The following is a 22710-nucleotide window of genomic DNA, read 5'->3' as shown; positions in this document are numbered from 1 at the left end:
ACAAATATATTTTAATAAATTGGCAATAAATCTAAAACAGTTCAAACTATTAAAAGCCTAATAGCCAGTAATTTCATTATTTTCGTGAAAAAAAATTATTGTATGATATAAATTTGCAGTTATAAATAAGTGGGGAATGTGTCTAAGGTACACACATGATGCCAATGCTAAAAGGGCACAGAACTCAAGAACTGTATAAGAGACACAACCCAAATGTGTACTTGATCTGAGTATTTTGCTAGTAAGCATTGTGCATACTGTTCGTAATATTTAAATTTGGTTGAGGCAATTTAAAGTTAAAGAACAGAAACAAAAAAATCAATATTTCTAAAAAGGCATAACTTTAGAACAGCAACAGTATAGCCTACACAATTCAAACTTGATTTATGTTTTTTGGTCTTAAGCATTGTATAGAGTAAGAGAACAGAAACTATTTTTTTTAGATTTTTTTCCATTTGCTAAGGAGCATAACGCTATAACAGTAAAAGTGACACAATCAAAATCCAAATTTGATCTGTGTTTTGTGGTAACAACCATTTTGTATAATTAGTTATCAAAGGTACCAGGATTATAATTTAGTACGCCAGACGCGCGTTTCGTCTACATAAGACTTATCAGTGACGCTCATATCAAAATAGTTATAAAGCCAAACAAATACAAAGTTGAAGAGCATTAAGGATCCAAAATTCCAAAAAGTTGTGCCAAATATGGCTAAGGTAATCTACGTATAAGTTTCATGATATTTGGTTGAGGCGAACTAAAGTTATAGAACAGAAACAAAAAGATCAACATTTTTTTCCATTTTTAAAAGGCATATCTCTGAAACTGCGAAAGTGTGCCCTACAAAATTCAAACTTGATTTATCAGTTTTGGTAATAAGCATTGTGTATAAGCTTCATAACATTTGATTGAGGCAAATTAAAGTTAGAGGATGGGAACCAATGTTGGGACTTACGGGCATACGAAAGTACATAAGGACAAGGGAAAAACTTAATGCCCCCTACCCTACGGCAGGTGCATACAAAGTTTAACTTAATACATTTATGACAGTTTCTCATTGACAACATATGTGTTTAAATAAAATTTACTTTTAAACTGAGCAATTGTTTGAGGTCAATAGACCATGACTGAGAGTGGCAGGATCAAATAATCTCCATGGAAATGAGATGCATCAAATTTAATATTGATATTACTGCATATCAAATTTCTGTGTATAGGCCCTGTAATATGATCTTTATGTATTACCCACAAATCAATGGGGGTCTTGTTGTTTCAAAAGTGTAGTTTTACACAAAGTTTGGTCAATTTAAGACATATGGGCATGACATCATTATGTAAGCATAAGAGCTCTTATGAGGCTAATTGTACACAATATTGAAGTATTCAAATGACAATAACTGACTCATATATCTCTAACATAATAATACTTACCGGTGATACTTTATCTTTGTGAGTGGCAACAAACAAGATCTTTGGAATGCCTGCATATACAACCTTACAATAGGTCAGGATGGAATTGACCCAATATTGCAAGAATACTACAAAATAAAATTCAAAAATGTCGTAAAAGAAGTACAAAAAACTCTTGTTCATAGTTGTGATCCTACACTTTTAAGTTTTTCATTGTCTTTTGTTTTGTTAACCTGTTATAAAAAATGGCTGAATAATTTGTCAACCTCATACATTCTTACAGTTGATAAACATCTTCCTTTAAGTTGGATTCTCTGTCAAAAAGTGAAACCTGTTTCAGTGTATATGTTTATTCTATATTGTTGTATTTGTTCTTCAGACTATTTCATTAACACATAGTTTAAGCAAGGCATATCAAACAAAATGTAACAATGCTTAAGACCTGCATACAAATAAAACGTATACAAACTAATATTTCACACCGCCAAAATAATGGCAAGTTCAAGTTGCAGTCCTGTGTTAGAGTATATGGAACGGCCCTTGGATACAAAACACTTCCAGTCATACAAAAATTTAAACTTGGTATATTTGATAAATAGTATTGTCTTACTGTGGATTTATTTATATTTTCGTGGGTACCAATTTTCATGGATAGAGAAACAAAGATGTTTCGTAGTACACTTAAATTTGTATATCGCTGAATAAAAAGAATCAGATATTGTATTTGTGATATTCTGTTTGATTAAGGAGGTCATATAACCTCCTTGGTTTGATAAAAAAACGCTGAAAAGGTTTTGAATTGTCAAAATTCTTGCTTGGTCATTCTAAGTGATAGTGTTCATTGAAAACTTGAATAACAATCGTGGACAGAGACAACTAATAATTTGTTTTTCTTACAATTTGTAAATTTTTGTAATTGAGTTCTTTTTTTTTATTTCAATATTACCTTTTTTTCTCATATTAGTTCAACAGAAAACCAGGTGCTTCGCAGGGCGTAGCTTTATACGACCCCAGTGGTTGAACCCTGGAAGTTGGGGCAAATTTGGTCACAATATTCAAGCTTGATTCTGTCTGAATTTGATATTGTGATCAAATTTTTGACATTATAAAGGTTTTTGTCACAAAATTAATGTGGTCAAAGATCTAACAAATCTATTGTGAAATACTGTGCAATTGAAGATTTCTTCTTGAAACTTTTCAAAATTCAAAATTTGAAAAATTTTGAAAAAATAGGAGGCCTTCAAAAAGTGGTAAACAAAAAATCCCCCCCAACTTTTTGAAATACCCTTGGAGCAGTAACCCTTAAACTTAATCCCATGCTTTCCATTGCAGTATTGAACCTTGTAGTACAATTTCAGAGAGATCCATACCCTTAAACACAAGTTATTGTCATGATTGTTTGGAGACTAGAAACATGCTTCTTTTTGGCCCTTTTTTTGCCCCTAATTCCTACATATTTTGGGCAATTAACCCAAAACTTAATCCCAGCCTCCCCTTTGTTGTATGGTACATTGTGGTACAATTTCAGAGAGATCCATACAATTACACATAAGTTATTGCCTTGAAACTAGACAAATGCTTGTTTTAACCCCTTGTTGGCCCTTAATTCCTAAACTTTTGCCCCATAACCCCTAAAGTGAATCCAAACCTTATACTTGTGGTTTTAAGCATTGCGGTATAATTTCAGACATTTAAATACTTCTACACAAGTTATTATCCTGCAACTAAAAAAAATGCTTGTTTTGGGCCCCTTTTGGGCCCCTAATTCCTAATTGGTTGGGACCATCATCCCCAAAATTAATCCCAACCTTTGTTTTGTGGTATTGAACCTTCTGAAAAAATTTCATGAAGATCTCTTCACTTAAAGTAAAGTTATTATCCGGAAACCAATGTGTCTTCGGACGACGACACAGATGACGCAGACGATACAGACGCCGACATCATACCATTATTTTTGGGGTCGTATAAAAAGTACTTTTACAAATATGTATGCTTATTTTAAAGGCAGATTGTGACCGTAAATGAATGGTGACCCCATTTTTTATTTGATTTTTCTAGTAAGTATAAGATGAAGTTCATTTATAGAAAAATATAGCGAAATCCTATATTAAGCAAATAAATTGATTTAGACCCACGAGCCCCCTTAAATAGTTTTAATCAATTTTAATTTGTAATTTATCACTGATGTTATATTTTTTTTATTATTGAATTGATCAAAATACCTTTATCTTCTTTCAATAAAACATGTGTTAATTTGCAATGTTTAACGCTAGTCAACACTATACGAGAACTGCACAATATAACTGGAAATAAACATCCGACTCCAAACACATTTCAATTGATAATTTTTTGCTGAATTCTTAAATTCATGGTTCGCTATGACCCCACGAAAGCCACAAAAATTGGTAAATCACGAATAAGAATGAATCCACAGTACCTCATATCAATGCTGCAAAATGCGAAACATATTGAGGTTAATATTGCAGTTGGTGACAAGTGACAATGTAAATAAATTATGTAAACATTTAGGTTTGCTTAAATATTTAGAAAAGATATCACCTTGCTGTTATAAAAATGTATCCTGTTTGCATTATCTGTGTTGTAATTAACATGCATATTACCTGCTGGCGTTGGGGTCATGTGCTGCCCTGGAAAACACATCACATCAGGGACCTGTTCATGCAAATCTTTGCTCCCATCAAATACTACAAGAAACAACGCTCGAAATGTCATGAAGGTCTGGTGTGTTGTTAGATAAACATATTGTCCACCAAAATCCCAGAAGATAAGACGTCCAACTTTCATCTTATACTTCCCACTTTTGAGGACTTTTTCCATTTTCTTTTTTATTTCCTCTTTAGTCATTCTTGTTCTCATTTTCTTTCCCATCTGTTTTACCGTGAGAGGCACATTGGAGGATTTCTCAGGTGGTAGAGATTGTGCTGCTGCCGACTTTTCTGAGGGCATAGAGGACAGTGTGGCTTTGGCATAACCAGTTGGACTTGCATCTGAAGCCTGATTAAACTTTTCAGTGAGTTCACTCTCCTCTTCTTTGAGAGAGGTCATTAACACTTTGTTGTACACAACATCCAGGGCGTTATAAGAGTCTGAAATTAAATTTAATACATCAGACAAATCAAATCCAAAACAGCTACAGGCTGTCAAAACCAAGTGAAGAATATAAAAAAAATCATAATTAAGATCAAAATTCAATCTTATCAAGTGTAACATTCACATAATGCTATTAATGTATTCTAAAGAGAGTCATGTTTTAACTGATGGATTGATGACATTATTGATTATCGAAAATAAATGTCAAATTATTCCATAATTTTAACATTAAAATTCAATTTGAATTAACTTGGTGCCTGAATAGAACTCACAAAACATATGGCTACAATGTAATGTGATTAAAATCAGTGCTATAGCATGTCTGCTGATAGGGAGGTCCACACAACAGCATGTGGTAAGATATTTCTACTTGTGTATTTTCTCACCTGGATCAATTAGAATCCACTCTTTCGTCTCAATGTCGAGGCCACAGCGACCTTCTACGAGAGAAATGCCGTCAGTTGGCTGTCGACCATCTAGTACAATATCACCAGCTAACAGCTTTACAAGAGTAGACTTCCCAACGGAAAACTGGCCGGTTACCATGCATCTCATATCAAATGATTCATAGCTGCCCTTGCCTAATAAACGATTTAACATGGCAGACTGTTGCCCTTTTCCGATGGGATCTGAAAAAAAAAAAGTTTGAAAGTTTAAATTTCATCATGTTTGTGAAAAAATTGTATGCATACACACACTCAAAGATAATTTCTCCACTTTTTGTCTCTCACACTGGACAATGTTTCAATAAATTTATCTTAAATAATACTATTAGACAAGGATATATGTTTCTTATGATGCTGGAGATGTGTTATTTACAGCAATGACTTGTGACATATTTCCTATAAAGTCACAGTGGTCTTTAAATAACCTTAATTAGAAGTTTGCTGCCAGCGCTCTCTCTGTCATTAAAACAATAAATGAGTATGTTAATGTTTTGATCTGTCAGAGTGTCGATATGTCAATGTGTTGATTTTTCAGTCTATACATGTTTTGATGTATATGTTTGTTAATGTGTTGATATGTCAGTGTGTGAATGCCTGGATGTTTGAATCTGTTAATGTGTTGATATGTCAGTGTGTTAATGCCTTGATGTTTGAATCTGTTAATGTGTTGATATGTCAGTGTGTTAATGTCTTGATGCTTGAATCTGTTAATGTGTTGATCTGTCAGTGTGTTGATATGTCATTGCGTTAATGTAAAAGTCTTGTAATATGTTGATGTTAGTGTGCCAATGTACTATTGTGTAGATCTGTCATAGTGTCGATATTTCAATGCATTGAGTTTTGAGTCTGTTAATGTATAGATCTGTTAATGTATAGATATGTTAATGTATAGATATGTTAATGTATAGATCTGTTAATGTATAGATCTGTTAATGTATAGATATGTTAATGTATAGATATGTTAATGTATAGATCTGTTAATGTATAGATCTGTTAATGTGTCAACATTTCAATGTATAGATATGTTAATGTGTCATTATTTCAATGTATAGATCTGTTAATGTGTCATTATTTCAATGTATAGATCTGTTAATGTATAGATCTGTTAATGTGACATTTTTTCTATGTATAGATATGTTAATGTGTCATTATTTCAATGTATAGATCTGTTAATGTATAGATCTGTAAATGTGTCATTATTTCAATGTATATATTTGTTAATGTATAGATCTGTTAATGTGTCAATATTTCAATGTGTTTATGTATGAGTCTGGTAATATGTGGATCTATCAGTGTGTCGATGTATGAGTGAAAATGTTGACTTGTCAGTGTGTCGATGTGTCAATGTGTTGATGTTTGAGTCTGTAAATGTGTTTATATGTCAATGTGTGAATGGTTGAGGTTGTTAATGTGTTGATCTGTTGGTGTGTCGATACGTCATGTGTTGATGTATGAATCTGTTATTGTGTTGATCTGTCAATGTGTTGATATGTCAACTTGTTGATGTTTGAGTCTGTTTATGTGTGGATTTGTCAATGTGTCAATATGTTATTCTTATGCAATTTGTATGTAACAATTTTTTTCATTGGCTAAAAGTTGCCTTCAAATCTACAGTTGACCAGGCGTAACTAAGGAGGGACAACCATTTTGAAATGATTGAATCAACAAATGTTCGATTACTACTATATAATCCAAAATAAAACAACATCTACCTCGAATTCGTCATTTTAAACTTATCTAATCTGATTTTGAATATTACAGGTTACGTAATAACCTCCAGTTTGTAAGTTTTCATTTGTATGACGTCACGTTTACCCATGACGTCTTTGCGCCAAAATCATTCATGAAGTCTCGCGATTTTTTTTTTATTTGTCAATTTTAGACATTTTTCAAAGTTTTATCGTATTATTTCTTTTTGAAATGCATTAGAATCGGAATAACAGTACTGTAGTTGAAGAGTTGCCACTGTCAATTTTGATTTGAGGTTCGCAAATCTCCGTTTTACTGTCTCCGCTACGCGTTGCCAGTAAAATTGCATTTGGGAACGTCAAATCTACAATTGACGGTGGCAACTCTTCAACTACAGTACTGTTATTCCTTAAATGTGTTGATGTTTATCTGTCAGTGTTTAAATATGTCAATTAGTTAAATCTATATGTCTATGTGTTGATGTATGAGACTGTTAATGTATTGATCTGTAAGTGTCATGATGTATAAGTCTGTTAATGTGTTGATCTGTCAGTGTAATGATGTATAAGTCTGTTAATATGTTGATCTGTCAGTGTTATGATGTATAAGTCTGTTAATGTGTTGATCTGTCAGTGTTATGATGTATAAGTCTGTTAATGTGTTGATCTGTCAGTGTTATGATGTAGAAGTCTGTTAATGTGTTGATCTGTCAGTGTAATGATATATAAGTCTGTTAATGTGTTGATCTGTCAGTGTTATGATGTATAAGTCTGTTAATGTGTTGATCTGTCAGTGTAATGATGTATAAGTCTGTTAATGTGTTGATCTGTCAGTGTAATGATGTATAAGTCTGTTAATGTGTTGATCTGTCAGTGTTATGATGAAGAAGTCTGTTAATGTGTTGATCTGTCACTGTTATGATGTACAAGTCTGTTAATGTGTTGATCTGTCAGTGTAATGATGTATACATCTGGTAATGTGTTGATATGTCAGCGTGATGATGTAGAAGTCTGTTGATGTGTTGATCTGTCAGTGTTATGATGTAGAAGTCTGTTAATGTGTTGATCTGTCAGTGTTATGATGTAGAAGTCTGTTAATCTGTTGATCTGTCAGTGTGATGATGTCGAAGTCTGTGAATGTGTTGATCTGTCAGTGTTATGATGTAGAAGTCTGTTAATGTGTTGATCTGTCAGTGTGATGATGTAGAAGTCTGTTAATCTGTTGATCTGTCAGTGTGATGATGTCGAAGTCTGTGAATGTGTTGATCTGTCAGTGTTATGATGTAGAAGTCTGTAAATGTGTTGATCTGTCAGTGTGATGATGTAGAAGTCTGTTAATGTGTTGATCTGTCAGTGTGATGATTTAGAAGTCTGTTAATGTGTTGATCTGTCAGTGTTATGATGTAAAAGTTTGTTAATATGTTGATCTGTCAGTGTTATGATGTCGAAGTCTGTGAATGGGTTGATCTGTCAGTGTTATGATGTAGAAGTCTGTTAATGTGTTGATCTGTCAGTGTGATGATGTAGAAGTCGGTTAATGTGTTGATCTGTCAGTGTGATGATGTAGAAGTCTGTTAATGTGGTGATCTGTCAGTGATATGATGTTTCAGTCTATTTATGTGTTAATCTGTCAGTGTTAAAATATGTCAATGTGTTGATATATTAATCTGTTAATGTGTTGAAATGTCAATTTGACGATATGTTTATGTGTTGATGAATCCATCTGTTAATGTGTTGATGTATGAGCCTGTTTATGTGTCGATCTGTCAGTGTGCCGATATTTCAATGTGTTGATGAATAAATCTGGTAATGTGTTGCCTTTTACAACTGATTTTTATAGTTCGTTCTTATGTTGTACCGTAACACAACTGTCCAAGGTTAGGGGAGGTTTGGGACCCCGCTTACATGTTTAAACCTGCCATATGCTGTATGTATGTGCCTGTCCAAAGTCAGGATCCTGTAATTCAGTGGTTGTCGTTTGTTGATGTGTTACATATTTGTTTTATCGTTCATTTTTTTGTACATAATTTAGGCTGTTAGTTTTCTCGTTTGAATTGAATTACATTTGTCACTTCAGGGCCTTTTATAGCTGACTATGCGGGATGGGCTTTGCTTATTGTTAAAGGTTGTACAGTGATCTATAGTTGTTAATTTCTGTGTCATTTGGTCTCTTATGAAGAGTTGTTTTATTGGCAATCATACCACATCTTGTTTTTTATATGATCTGTCAGTGTGTCAACATGGCAATGTATTAATGTATGAGTATGCTTTTGTGTAGATCTCTCAATGTGTCAATGTGTTAAAAGCTTTAGAATTGTCAATGTATCAATATGTCAAATTTGTTAATGTGTCAACTGGTCATTGTGTCGATATGTTTATGTGTTAATGTTTGAATTTGATACCTCAATTTTGATATGCTGATCTGCCAATGTGTCAATTGATTAATATTTCCATTTGTTAATAGGTCAACTGGTCAATGTGTCTATCCGTTTATGTGTCAATGTATTAATTTGCCAAAAACTACTTATTCTGTAAAATCCAGTTGAGCCGATGGCTGGATTTGGTTGTCAACTGAACAAGTTGAGAATGTTATATAAATCGGGTGAGAATGAATTTAAGGTTATTGTGATCTGTAATCAACAGGTTGAGGAAAGAATCGGCCCCACCCTCATATAAATATTCCACAGTCCCTAAATCAGATGAGAATGAGAGAAGTTTATGTTAAGGTTTATATGATCTTTAATCTGGTAATCAATCAATCTTCATCAATAGCCTACTTTAATTTTCCTATTAATGTTTTTTTTTTTTTTTTAACATTATACAGGTTATATGCAGATATCAAGGTTTCCATATATTAGAAATAAGTAACAATACATCATTCATGTCATTCCAGCCAGTATATATAATAATTAACATAGACAATATTGCCTTGTGTGATGAACCAGTAGGAATGATAGTACCGCCATTGTTAGCAGACATCAAGGTCTCCGTAATTAGAAACAAGTAATTATTATTTCAGCCAGCATCTGAATAATTAATATTAGATGATTACCTCCAAGTACTGGTGCTGCAGGTTCCTGTGATTGGTTGTCAGGAGTCAATTCTGGGGATGTCTTTGACATGGCAGTCTAAAAAAGAAAAACATGTAATGAACTAGTAGAGTGACCTTTCATTGTTAATTTCTGGGAATTTGGTCTCTTGTGAAGAGTTGTCTCATTGCCAATCGATACCACATCTTATATCTATCCTAAAGTCCTATTTTTGCCACTGACAATAAAGATTGTAAGAACAATTTCAAACTTGCCCAAAATGTTTGGAAATGCACAAGATCAAGAAATACACACGTCAGACAAATTATTCTGACAACCAGTTTTTATGGAGAAAGAGGGAATAAAAGACCACAGACATGGTTGTGTTACAGCGATTGGGATCATCAATCTGAATAAATAAAATAAGGGACATCAAATAAAATTTTACTAAAATTTTGTAATATTCTTTCTTTTTCAAATAGTTTAGGATTATGTTTATTCATTTATTTTGATTTCTTTCAGAAGCAGCTATTGCCAAGTTAAAAACAGTAGTTTTATCAACCATAATCATAATGGAGAAAATACATAATTTCTTAAAGTATGTGTTACTATATTTGTTTTTATTTCTCCCATTGTTTAATTGCAAAAGAAAGGACAAATTCTGGTGTTAGGCTGTTTTCTGATTTTTGTGATACCATGTTTATTTCTTTAAAGGTGTCAGATCACTAATTCGAAATCCCTGTCAGAGCCTGTCTATTCCAACAATTTTTTCAACATTTACAGCTTTATAATATTTTTAACTTCATAGAAAGTAGGTGTTAGTATACTGAATCGTACATGTATAATCTTTCTACCTGCCAATTATAATTCATGTTTAATGTCTTGTAGTAAAATATCAATGACCGAAGGTAACTACTAAACATAGCCCCTGGTTTTTCTGGAAATCTTAAATAAATATAGTATGGAGCGCATTAATCCTCAATTTTTAATTCAAACTCATTGGCAAGTAAATTATGTCTACAAATGGTTTAAATATATTTCTCTTTCACAAAAAATGTCATTTCTGCAAATTTGTTGGTTTAGTTTAAGTAAACAATGACATCAAAAGCACTTTTTTTTTAGGGAAGGACTACTTTAGTATATAACTTTACATTCTAAATTGGAGTGAATGAATTGGTGGTCTGACATCTTTACCACATGTTTAATCGCCACAGTAATTGTTTTTCCTTATAAGCCATATCACACGTGAGTAAAATTTACTGCACACAGCCTATTTAATGATGATGTGATTTATTTGTTTTTGTATGTAATGTAAAAAATATGTGCAGGAGAGTTAATGTTACTGAGTTTACTCATTTCATAGAGGTTTTATCTATGTAGGTGGCTTTGTCTACCCGCTACATACTGAAAGCTTTAAAATCTATACACAGGTTGATAGCATACTAAACATTTTGTTAAGATGTGCTTTTTGTTTTAGTATATGATTATTACATATTTGCATAAAAATGTAAATCAACTTTTCCGCACAGAGATACACATTATGTATACATAAAAGGAGATGATGTGATGTATATACCTAGGAGATAGCCAGCTGATGACACAAAAAATAAGAGACATCCAACAGATGAGACACTGATTTCAAACATTTGTCTTTCGCATATGCCAACATCTATATTAGGCAACAAGCTTGGAATTGTCAACTTACCGGGTACATTGTTAACTGACAACAAATACTACAATGACATTGAAAACAACAGGCAACCGTTTTATTGTAACTTCAATGTACCAAGTCTGTTGTGTCTCTAACAATCTGTCAACATATTTGTAAATATCTCTTATTAATTAAGACAGAATATTTACCTTTAGGAAGTCCATCACTTCTTTCTTCTTCCTTTTTAGTTCTTCAGAGTCATTGCTTCTAATTGTTACCGTGTCATAAGGAGTATCACCCTGAAATACAATCAAAAACTCTTTTATCAATCATACAAATATACATCTTCTTTAAATAATAGGCAATTGTTGTACTAATTTTACCTATACAATACTTGACATAAAACCAGTCAACCTAAACAAACAACAAATATGAAGTGACATAATAAAGAGATACATGAACAATATTTGAGATTTTACTGTTTAAGAGCATGAATAATCTAGACATCATTGAGATGGGAGCCATCTCTGTGGGCCCCGCTGAAATAATGTATGGTAAAAAAATTGTATCTTTACCATAGGACATGGAGTTGTCAACTGAAACCAAAGTTTTTAACCTTGACTTTTGACACACCCTCTGGTGTTGGTTAATATACATGTCAAGTATAAACTTTGAAATCATAACGGTTCTCAAGATATAGAGTGGACACGATCTTTACCAAAGGACATGGGGTTGTCAACTGAAACTAAAGTTTTTGACCTTGAACTTTGACCTAGGAATTTGTACATACATTATGACACACCCTCTGGTGTTGGTTAATATACATGTCAAGTATAAACTTTAAAAAGATAACGGTTCATAGATATAGAGTAGACACAATTTGTTACGGACGGATGAACGGAAAGACAGACGGACAGACGAACGGACAGACTGATCACTATAGGGCGTCCACCAATTCTTATTATATGTGTAGAATTAATGTATTCCTGTATATTTACATTTTCTTTTTCTGTTTTCCTATATTGTACTCTTTATTTAGATTTTGAAAATATCGTAAACGGAACAGAAATTATTCATTGTTATTATATAATTTAAATCGATGCATCTTATATTTTCGGTAAAAAAAAACATTTACAATTATACCTACATTTAAAAGAGTCTGTAATTTAAAACATTTTTTTGTTAAATAATATAAAATGCTCCGCTGGGCGCAGCTTTATACGACCGCAGAGGTCCAACCCTGAACAGTTGGGGCAAGTATGGACACAAAATTCAAGCTTGATACAGCACTGAATTTGGATTGTGATTAAATATTTGACACAGCATAGGTTTCTGACACAGAATGAATGTGGTCTAAGAACTTAAAAAAAATTAATTTACCTATTCAAACCATATCATTATTATTTGCTTTTAATATATAAATCAGAAATAACCAATTAAAAATGGAAAATTTTAAAGAAAAAAATTGAAAAAAAAATCCCCCCTCAAATTCTTTTGACCCCCTTATGATTCATCACCCCCAAACTCAATCCCAACCTTCCCTTTGAGGTATGGTACCGTGCAGTACAATTTCAGAGCGATCCGTACACTTGAACACAAGTTATTTTCTGGAAACTAGAAAAATGCTTGTTTTTTGGCCCCAAATTCCTTAACCTTTAGAGCAATTACCTCCAAACTCAAACCCAGCTTTCCCTTTGTGATATGGAACCTTGCAGTACAATTTCATAAAGATCCATGCACTTACACACAAGTTATTGTCGTGAAACAAGAACTAGAGGCTCTCAAGAGCCTGTGTCGCTCACCTGTTACTGTATTTACTGATGTCGGCCATCTTGGGTGGTAGGCGGGGTCATTATACACTTTTTTTTAAATAGATACCCTAGTTATGATTGTGGCCAAGTTTGATTAAATTTGGCCCATAGTTTTAGAAAAGAAGATTTTTGTACAAGTTACAAAAATCAACTTAAAAAATGGTGAACCAACACCTGAAGTGGTTATCGTGCGGTTGGGTAATAGCGGGTGGATACCACTCGGTATTCACAGTTGTTTTTCACTATAAAAGCAAAAAAACGATATTAAAGACAACAACACCCATCAATTACCGCATGGTGATTAATTTATTGTGGTCTACATGTTTCGCCAACAAGCGTGGCGTCTTTCTGATGGACATTTAACATGTTTAAATCTTGAAAGATTTGCCCTAAATATCTTAGTTTCAAAGATATAAAGCAAAAACTGCATTTCACCACTATGTTCTAATTTCAGCCATGTCGGCCATTTTGTTTGGTAAGCAGGGTCATTGGACAGATTGTTTAAACTATATACCACAATGATAATTGTGGCCAAGTTTGGTTTAATTTGGCCAAGTAGTTTCAGAGAAGAAGATTTTTGTACAAGTTACAAAAAATTACGAAAAGTTGTTAAAAATTGACTATAAAGGGCAATAACTCCTTAAGGGGTTGACTGACAATTTTGGTCATTTGACTTATTTGTAGGTCTTGCTTTCCTGAACATTATTGCTTTTTACAGTTTATCTCTATTTATAACAGTATTCAAGATAATAACCAAAAACCTACAAAATTTCCTTAAAATAACCAATTCAGGGGCAGCAACCCAACAACAGGTTGTCCGATTCGTCTAAAAATTTCAGGGCAGATAGATCTTGACGCCGGATGCTTGTTTTTTGCCCCTTTTTTTGCCCCTAATTCCTAAAATTTGGAGGCAATAACCCCCAAAATCAATCCCAGCATTTCCTTTGTGATATGAAACCTTGTGGTACAATGTCAGAGAGATCCATACACTAACACACAAGTTATGTCTGGAAGTTACAAAAATGCTTATGTTTGGCCCCTTTTTAGCCCCTAATTCCTTAACTGTTGGTACCATAACCCCCAAAATCAATCCCAACCTTCCTTTGTGATATTGAACCTTATGGTGAAATTTCATAGAGATCCATTCACTTTAACTAAAGTCAGAGTGCGAAAACCAATATGACTTCGGACGACAACGACGACGACGACGCCAACGTCATACCAATATATGACCGCAAAATTTTGCGATCGTATAAAAATTGATATAGATAATGTTGACATTTGTTGAATTCATTGAGTAAACAGTTTAGTCTTGCTAAAAGTTGTAAATAAAGTAACAGCTCAATGAACTTTTCAAACTATGTAAATTGTAATACCGGTCAATGGTGCAAAACGTGCGTTAATTGTGGAAAAGCAGTGAATATCAAACGAAAATTGAAGCGTGGTTATGATTGTGTTACAGAATTATCATGCTGTCTGCACGTACAAGAATTCTTGCAATAAATGAACATAGATTATGGAAAATATAAGATAAATTTCAGTCTGTGATAATGATGGTGACTGGCTATTTAGCCCTCACACGGTCGGTCCTGGCTTACGCCTTTTGATGCACTTAAATAACTTACTTTTACGTTTGTGACATTTGATATAATTATACAGACCAAAAGTTGACAAACATTTTAAAACAAGAATAGAAATTAAACATTTCCGCAAAGTTGCTGTAATTTTAATGAACTATATTTTAGCGGTAATCACTAAAAACTTATTTCATTGGCTGATCTAAAGAAAATATTTCATCCAGGTGTTGAAGTCCGTGTTGCATATTCAAATGAATTTCATTGGTCGAAACGTTTGCAAACTTTCAATCAAGGTGTTCTCATTCAAGTCCGCGTTCATGTTTCAATAGGATACTCAATATTGTAAAATTCAAACCGAGTTTCTCTACGAAGTCCACGTTAACAAAAAGAATTTAGAAATATACACTTTTCTGATTCTTCCCACACAACAAAACTGTCTTTTTCGAAAAGCATAATTGCTTTCTACTGATGAACAATACTAATATCAGTGGCGGATTTACCGGGGGCACAGGGGGGCACGTGTTTTATACAAACTTTACAAATACATTGTTTAGTGCCAAGAATGTTAGTATCGATATATGGCATATGTCTTCTTAACAAAATTCTAACATTACCATTTCTTGTGATTTTTTATTTTCAAAATTGTCTTCTTTTGACTTTATTCAAAAATAAAAATTTTGTTCATGCAAGATTTGTTTTAAGACTGAATGTCGTATTTTCTTTTCCCTCCAATTTTCAAAGGAAACTAACAAATGCTATGTTAAAAAAAAACCTCCCCTCCCCCCTTTTCCACAAAAAGTGGATTGGGTTGGCATTGTCTAATATATAATCATCAATGAAATGCCATTTTATTTTTATAAGACATACAATTTGAGAACATAATCTGGGACTTAAACACTTATCCATTAGTCCAAGCATACAATAATATATGATGGTATATTTTTCCTGTTTCAATTACCATGTACATGAACATGTATGAGGCTATGATTGCGCCACCATTTATGAGGATATGAATGGGTTTACTGAAAAGAAAATAATGGGATAAAAAATAAATAACAGAATAAAGAGGTGATGAAATATAAAAAATGTATTGATTGATTGTTGGTTGCTTCACGTCAAGTGGCAAATATGTCATGCATGTTAAGGACGAATATAATAGAGACCAATTGGCAGAAGAATAAAGAATAGAGTGAAATGGCAAAAAAATCAAAGATACTATAGAAACTGACACCTCTTCCCCCACCACCATTACACTCGCATACATACATCTCTAAATATATATTTAATTTTGGTTTCATGGTTAACTTAGCAAAATTTGCAAAGTCTATAGACCATGACTTAGAGGGCGGAGACAGATAATCTCCATGGAAATGAGATATGCCAATGCTTACACAACTGCATACCAAATATCATTCACCTACCACTAGTGGTTCCCCATATATTGACTTAATCAAAAACTAATACATGTAAACTATGAAAAGTTTCAAAGTCAATAGACCTTGACTGAGGGGGCGGGGCCAAATAATCTATATGGTAATGAGATGTGCCAATGCTAATACAACTGTATACCAAATATCATAGACCTACCACTAGTGGTTCACCATGAACTAGACCTAATCACAAACTAATACATTGTTGACGCCGCCGTCGCCGCCGCCGGAAACAGCATACCTATGTCTCGCTTTTTGCCTCCATCAAGGCGAGATAAAAAGCCTGTTGTATTTGTCACAAATATATGGTTGATTTTTAATGTATACTTACATGTATATGACAATAAAGACTTATTCCATCCCCCCATTCCCCCTTAGAAAAAATTAAAATCGTACGTTAACTACATGTTTTAGACTGAAAAAGCTAGAAAGGGGATGAAATTACTTTGTAAATATATTGGGGTAAATTTTAAAGTAAAGAAGTGATTTGGTCCAGAAGAAAAGGTAAACAATTAGTATTTCTGAATTCGACGATATCAAACAAAATCCAAAGTTGCCACGGTCCATGTCCTGAGTTAAGGTTAATACATTATTCTATAATTTTGATAATATGCCCCAAAAGCAGAACAACACAGGGATGATCCAGGATTTTTGAAGGGGATGTAATTCCCTAAAAGTGAAAATATACAGTCGAGCGATGCGAATTAAAATTTTTAAAATAATTTCATGCAAAAAAATAGACATATATATATGAGCCAGTCCATGCAAAAAGGTACAAAAAACGAAATTCTTAAACGTGTGCATAACTATTGGTAGCAGACTTCCCGTATGAGAATATTAAGAGGATTCCGCTTAAAAATAGCAGGAACCAAGGCGGAATCCAAATCTAAAATTCAAACTAAATTAGTATTATCCCAACTCAAATCGGTTCATTTTATTCATTAGGAATGTATTTCTACTTGAAATACCAAGTACTTGTTGTTAGCCTGTTTACCTGGACACATGTCTTATTACGCAATAAGTACGGATATGGTAAATTCTGTATAATGTATCTCTGGACTGGGGTGTTAAAGATATTTTAATCTGACAACACGAATGCTTAGTTGTTAATTTCTGTGTCATTTGGTCTCTTGACGAGAGATCATACCACATCTCCTTATTTTTATATGTGTTTTTAGATTTACTTGTGTTTTATGCCCAAACAATGCAAAAGCAGAATGCAGAATCTTTAAAATGTGCTGCCTTAGATCGAGTCTATATCTGGAGACTGATTTTACCTACTATTTGGGTGTTTGACTAAGAAGCATTTTAATAAACAAATTGTGGCTTATTTCATATTTATAATACAGTTAAGATTCAAGGCCATATTTTTCTAAATTTGAAGATTAATTACTCTTAGTAAAAATTGCGAGAAGATGTTTCATAATTTGTATACAAGAAAAGTTAAGTAAAGACTCTCTTTAAGTTATGTCGGGTAAATATCTTTTTGATAAAATGATGCAACTGGATGCACCTCTAAATACAAAATAATAACCATAAATAGCAGGTATGCGTGAATCAGATAGTAGCATAAAAACAAGAGTGCACATGCTGAAATGTCTCGTTTTCTTTACTAACCATTGATATTATGTTGATAGTCCTAAATGAAAGCTTTACTACAACTATTACATAAACTTAACATGATCCAAGAAAATGAAGTCAAGGTCATATAAACCAAACAAGAAATACATGAACAGTGTTCAACACCTTACAATCATTCAATACACTAAATATAGTTGACCTATTGCTTATAGTTAATAAGAAACAGACTTACCCACGAAAGCTAAACATTGACCAATGAATCGTGAAAATGAGGTCAAGGTCAGATGAACCATGCCAGGCAGACATGAACAGCTTACAATCCTTCCATACAACAAATAAAGTTGACCTATTGCTTATAATTTTAGAAAAACAGACCGAAACACATAAACTTAACACTGAGCAATGAACCGTGAAAATGAGGTCAAGGTCAAATAAAACCTGTGAGACTGACATGTACATCATAAAATATGTCCATACACCAAATATAGTTGACTTACTGCATATAGTATTAGAAAAAAGACCAAAACTCAAAAACTTAACTTAGACCACTGAACCATGAAAATGAGGTCGAAGTTAGATGACACGTGCCAGTTGGACATGTACACCTTACAATCATTCCATACACCAAATATAGTAGACATATTGCATAAAGTATAAGAAAAACGGACCAAAACACAAAAACTTAACTGTAACCACTGAACTATGAAAATGAGGCCAAGGTCAGAAGACAAAAGAGGGACAAAAGATACCAAAGGGACAGTCAAACTCGTAAATCTAAAACAAACTGACAACGCCATGGCTAAAAATGAAAAAGACAAACAGAAAACAATAGTACACATGACACAACATAGAAAACTAAAGAATAAACAACACGAACCCCACCAAAAACTAGGGGTGATCTCAGGTGCTCCGGAAGGGTAAGCAGATCCTGCTCCACATGCGGCACCCGTCGTGTTGCTTATGTGATTACAAATCCGGTAAATAGTCTAACTCAGTAGGTCAAATTCATGAAAGGGAAGGGGATTGTAGTTACAACATAAGGAACATATCTGATATCATTTGTGAAACGGTTATTCCATAACGGTCAACCAACTTGTGATGGCGTCCGTAAAATTTACGAAGGGATGATTTCAACTTCACCATTTGGAACTCTTGGTTTAATAGCTTCCTTGTGAGCAGTAACCCTCTATCAAGAAAATCATGATAGGAAATGCAAGCACGGGAATATCGTTGGACATGATACAATCCTTCTATACACCAAATATACTAGACCTATTGCTTATAGTATCTGAGATATGATCTTGACCACTAAAACTTAACCTTGTTTACTGATCCCTGAAATGAGGTCGAGGTCAAAGGAAAACTGTCTGACGGGCATGAGGACCTTGCAAGGTACACACATACCAAATATAGTTATCGTATTACTCATAATAAAGAGAGAAATTAACATTACAAAAAATCTCTATTTTTTTTCAAGTAGTCACTGAACCATGAAAATGAGGTCAAGGACAATGGACATGTCACAGACGGAAACTTCCTAACATAAGGCATCTATATACAAAGTATGAAGCATCAAGGTCTTCCATCGTCTAAAATATAAAGCTTTTAAGAAGTTAGCTAACACCGCCGCCGGATTACTATCCCTATATCGAGCTTTCTGCAACAAAAGTCGCAGGCTCAACAATAAGGAGATGTGGTATGATTGCCAATCAGACAACTATTCACCAAAGTTCATATGATTTAAATGTAAGCAATTATAGGCAATCGTACGACCTTCAACAATGATAATAAAATGCCTCGCTGAGCGCAGCCTTATACGACCACAGTGGTCGAACCCTCAACAGTTGGGGCAAATTTGGACACAATATTCAAGCTTGATACTATCTGAATTTGGATTGTGATCAAATTTTTGACATAATATACATGATATAGGTTTCTGACACAAAATAAATGTGGTTAAAGATATTACAAATCTAATGCACAATACTGTGCAATTGAAGATTTCTTCTTGAAACTTTTCAAAGATTTGAAATTTTGAAAATTTTGAAAAAAAAATATGAACCCTTTTAAAAAAAAATTGGTAACCCCACTTCCCCCCAAACTTTTTGAATCCCCCTTTTAGCATTAACCATCAAACTTAATCATGTTAATTGCAGCCTTTGCTTTGAAGTATGGAAGGTTTTAGTACAATTTTAGAGAGATCCATACACTTAATCACAAATTACTGTCTGGAAATTAGAAAAATGTTTTTTTTTTAACTATAAAAGCCCATTTAAATACATTTGTACATCATAAACATGATAAAAGTATTAAAATAGAAAATGACATCATAGTTATGGCTAAAATTAACAAGAGTGAATACACTGAAATGTCTCGCCTTCTTTACTAATCATTGATATTATGTTGATAGTCCTAAATGTTAAGCTTTAATACAACTGTCACATAAACTTAACATTAACCAAGAAAACTAAACATTGACAGATGAACCATGCAAATGAGGTCAAGGTTTGAATAACCATGCCAGACAGACATGTACAGCCAACAATTCTTCCATACAACACATAAAGTTGACCTATTGCTTATAGTTGAAGATAAACAGACCAAACACAAAAAAATAACACTGAGCAATGAACCGTGAAAATGAGGTCAAGGTCAAATAAAACCTGTACGACTGACATATAGATCATAAAATAATTCCATACACCTAATATAGTTGACCTATTGCATATAGTATTAGAAAAAAAAAAGTCCAAAATTCAAAAACTTAACTTTGACCACTGAACCATGAAAATGAAGTCAAGGTCAGATGACACCTGCCAGCTAGACATGTACACCTTACAACTATTCCATACACCAAATATAGTAGACCTATTGCATACAGTATAAGAAAAACAGTCCAAAACACAAAAACTTTACTATTACCACTGAACCATGAAACCATAAATACAGAGTATGAAGCATCCAGGTCTTCTACCTTCTAAAACACAAAGCTTTTAAGAAGTTAGCTAAATCCGCCGTAGCCGCCGCCGCCACATCACTATCCCTAAGTCAAACTTTCTGCAACAACAGTTGCAGGTTCGACAAAAAACTTCATCAGCAACAATTAATAGTAATATCAAAAAATAAATTTCTTTATCAGCATTTAAAAGAAACTTCTAAAAATAAATTGACAGCTAGGATGTACAGTAGTTGTCGTTTGTTTATGTAATATATACCTGTTTCTCGTTTCTCGTTTTGTTTATATAGATTAGACCGTTGGTTTTCCCGTTTGAATGGTTTTACACTAGTTATTTTGGGGCCCTTTATAGCTTGTTGTTCGGTGTGAGCCAAGGCTCCGTGTTGAAGGCAGTACTTTAACCTATAATGGTTTAATTTTTGAATTGTTGTTTGGATGGAGAGTTGTCTCATTGGCACTCACACCACATCTTCCTATATCTATTTAATTAATATCAGCGTCCCCATGCGTGATTTATGACAACTTATCGGTGGGTGTGTAAATATTGACACCTGTGTGTAATGTCTTTATGAAAAAGCTTTTCTGAAAATACATTTACATGTTGATTGGAATAGTATAAATTTGTATTGGTTTATAATACAATACCGATTAAGATCGATAACCAGGTGAAACTTCTGATCTGTGTATTTGAAGAATAGGTACAAACATTTCCTGTAAATGTACGTTTTTTTCCAAAACTTTGTTTTTGTGAATTTATTCAGCAACAAATTAAACTATTTATTTTTTGATAACTTAGAAGATATGTTTTTTAAACGGAATGTCATATTTCATTCCCCTCTTATTTTCAAGGGAAATCAACAATTTTTTTTTACTCCCCCTCCCCTTTCCCCTAATGCCTTCCCCCGTCCAGGAAAAATGAACTGACATTTCCTATTAAATAATCATCAATAAAATGCTATTTGATTTTCGTTAAAATTAAGTTTGTAAGAGAATCTAGGACTTACACATTTCTCTCAAAGCCGAAGCATGCAGTTATATTGTTTTTATAGTTCTTGTTTCAATTACCATGTACATGTATGAGGCTATGCAAAAGGTCACCATTTATGAAGATATGAAGGTGTTTTGCAGATATTAGAATAATGTGCAAAAAAGTAAGTCTGGAAGTGAGGCCAAAACATATAGATAAAAGAATATAGAGGTGATGAAATATAAAGAAAATAGTGTTTGATTGTTGCATGGTTGTTAAACGTCCAGTGGCAAATATTTGATGCATGTTTAGGTTGAATATAATAAAGATCAATTGGCAGTAAAGTGAAAAAGTAAAAAAAACTTAAAACATATCGAAATACAGAAACGATGATCTGACCCCCCCCCCCCCAAAAAAAAAACAAAAACAAAAAAAACAACAAACAAAACAAACCTAGCACCCACTCACACTCGCACATATTTATATATATATATTTATATTAAAAAAAAATTGTTCATGGTGCCCCCCCAGACATCGAGGTCCTGGATCCGCCCCTGTCTAAAATAAAATTGACAGCTAATCACCTAAAGACAAAACATTTCTTAAGCAGTGTAAGGGAGGTAATTTGATAATATGTATTTGAATTACCTCCCTACACTGCTTTCAAATTATATTTTGTACTTTAGTAATTGTCCATTAACCTGGAAACCTTTGTTTTCTCCCTTGTTTGCCCCCAATTCCTAAACAGTTTGAGCCATAACCCCCCAAAGCAAATTCTTACCATCCCTTTGTGATATGGTAACTTGTGGTATAATTTCAAAGAGATCCTTACATCATTTCACAAGTTATTGTCTGGAAACTAGAAAAATGCTTGTTTGGGCCCCATTTTGGCCTCTTATTCCCGAACTGTTAGGACCATAACCCCCAAAATCAATCCCAACCTTCCTTTTGTGGTCATTAACCTTATGGTAAAATTAATAGAAATCCATAAACTTAAACAAAAGATATTGTCCTGTAACCCATGTGTCTTCGGACGACGATGACAAAGACGAC

At 33.4% G+C, this 22710-nt stretch overlaps 1 protein-coding gene across 1 annotated transcript in view; it reads right to left on the bottom strand.

Moving 5' to 3' along the window:
• Window positions 1-22710, bottom strand: part of LOC134684945 (uncharacterized) — a 267814-nt gene that overhangs the window by 20604 nt on the left and 224500 nt on the right. The window contains exons 9-12 of the mRNA XM_063544265.1: window positions 9708-9783; window positions 4908-5150; window positions 4032-4517; window positions 1432-1538 (exon numbers count right to left, since the gene is read on the bottom strand). Coding sequence (XP_063400335.1) covers window positions 1432-1538; window positions 4032-4517; window positions 4908-5150; window positions 9708-9783 — 912 coding nt within the window. The remainder of the gene's footprint in view (window positions 1-1431; window positions 1539-4031; window positions 4518-4907; window positions 5151-9707; window positions 9784-22710) is intronic.

The sequence above is a fragment of the Mytilus trossulus genome, chromosome 9 (genome assembly GCF_036588685.1).
Source record: "Mytilus trossulus isolate FHL-02 chromosome 9, PNRI_Mtr1.1.1.hap1, whole genome shotgun sequence".
In the NCBI taxonomy this organism is placed as follows: Eukaryota; Metazoa; Mollusca; class Bivalvia; order Mytilida; family Mytilidae; genus Mytilus; species Mytilus trossulus.
This window is presented reverse-complemented; position numbering and strand designations above follow the sequence as displayed.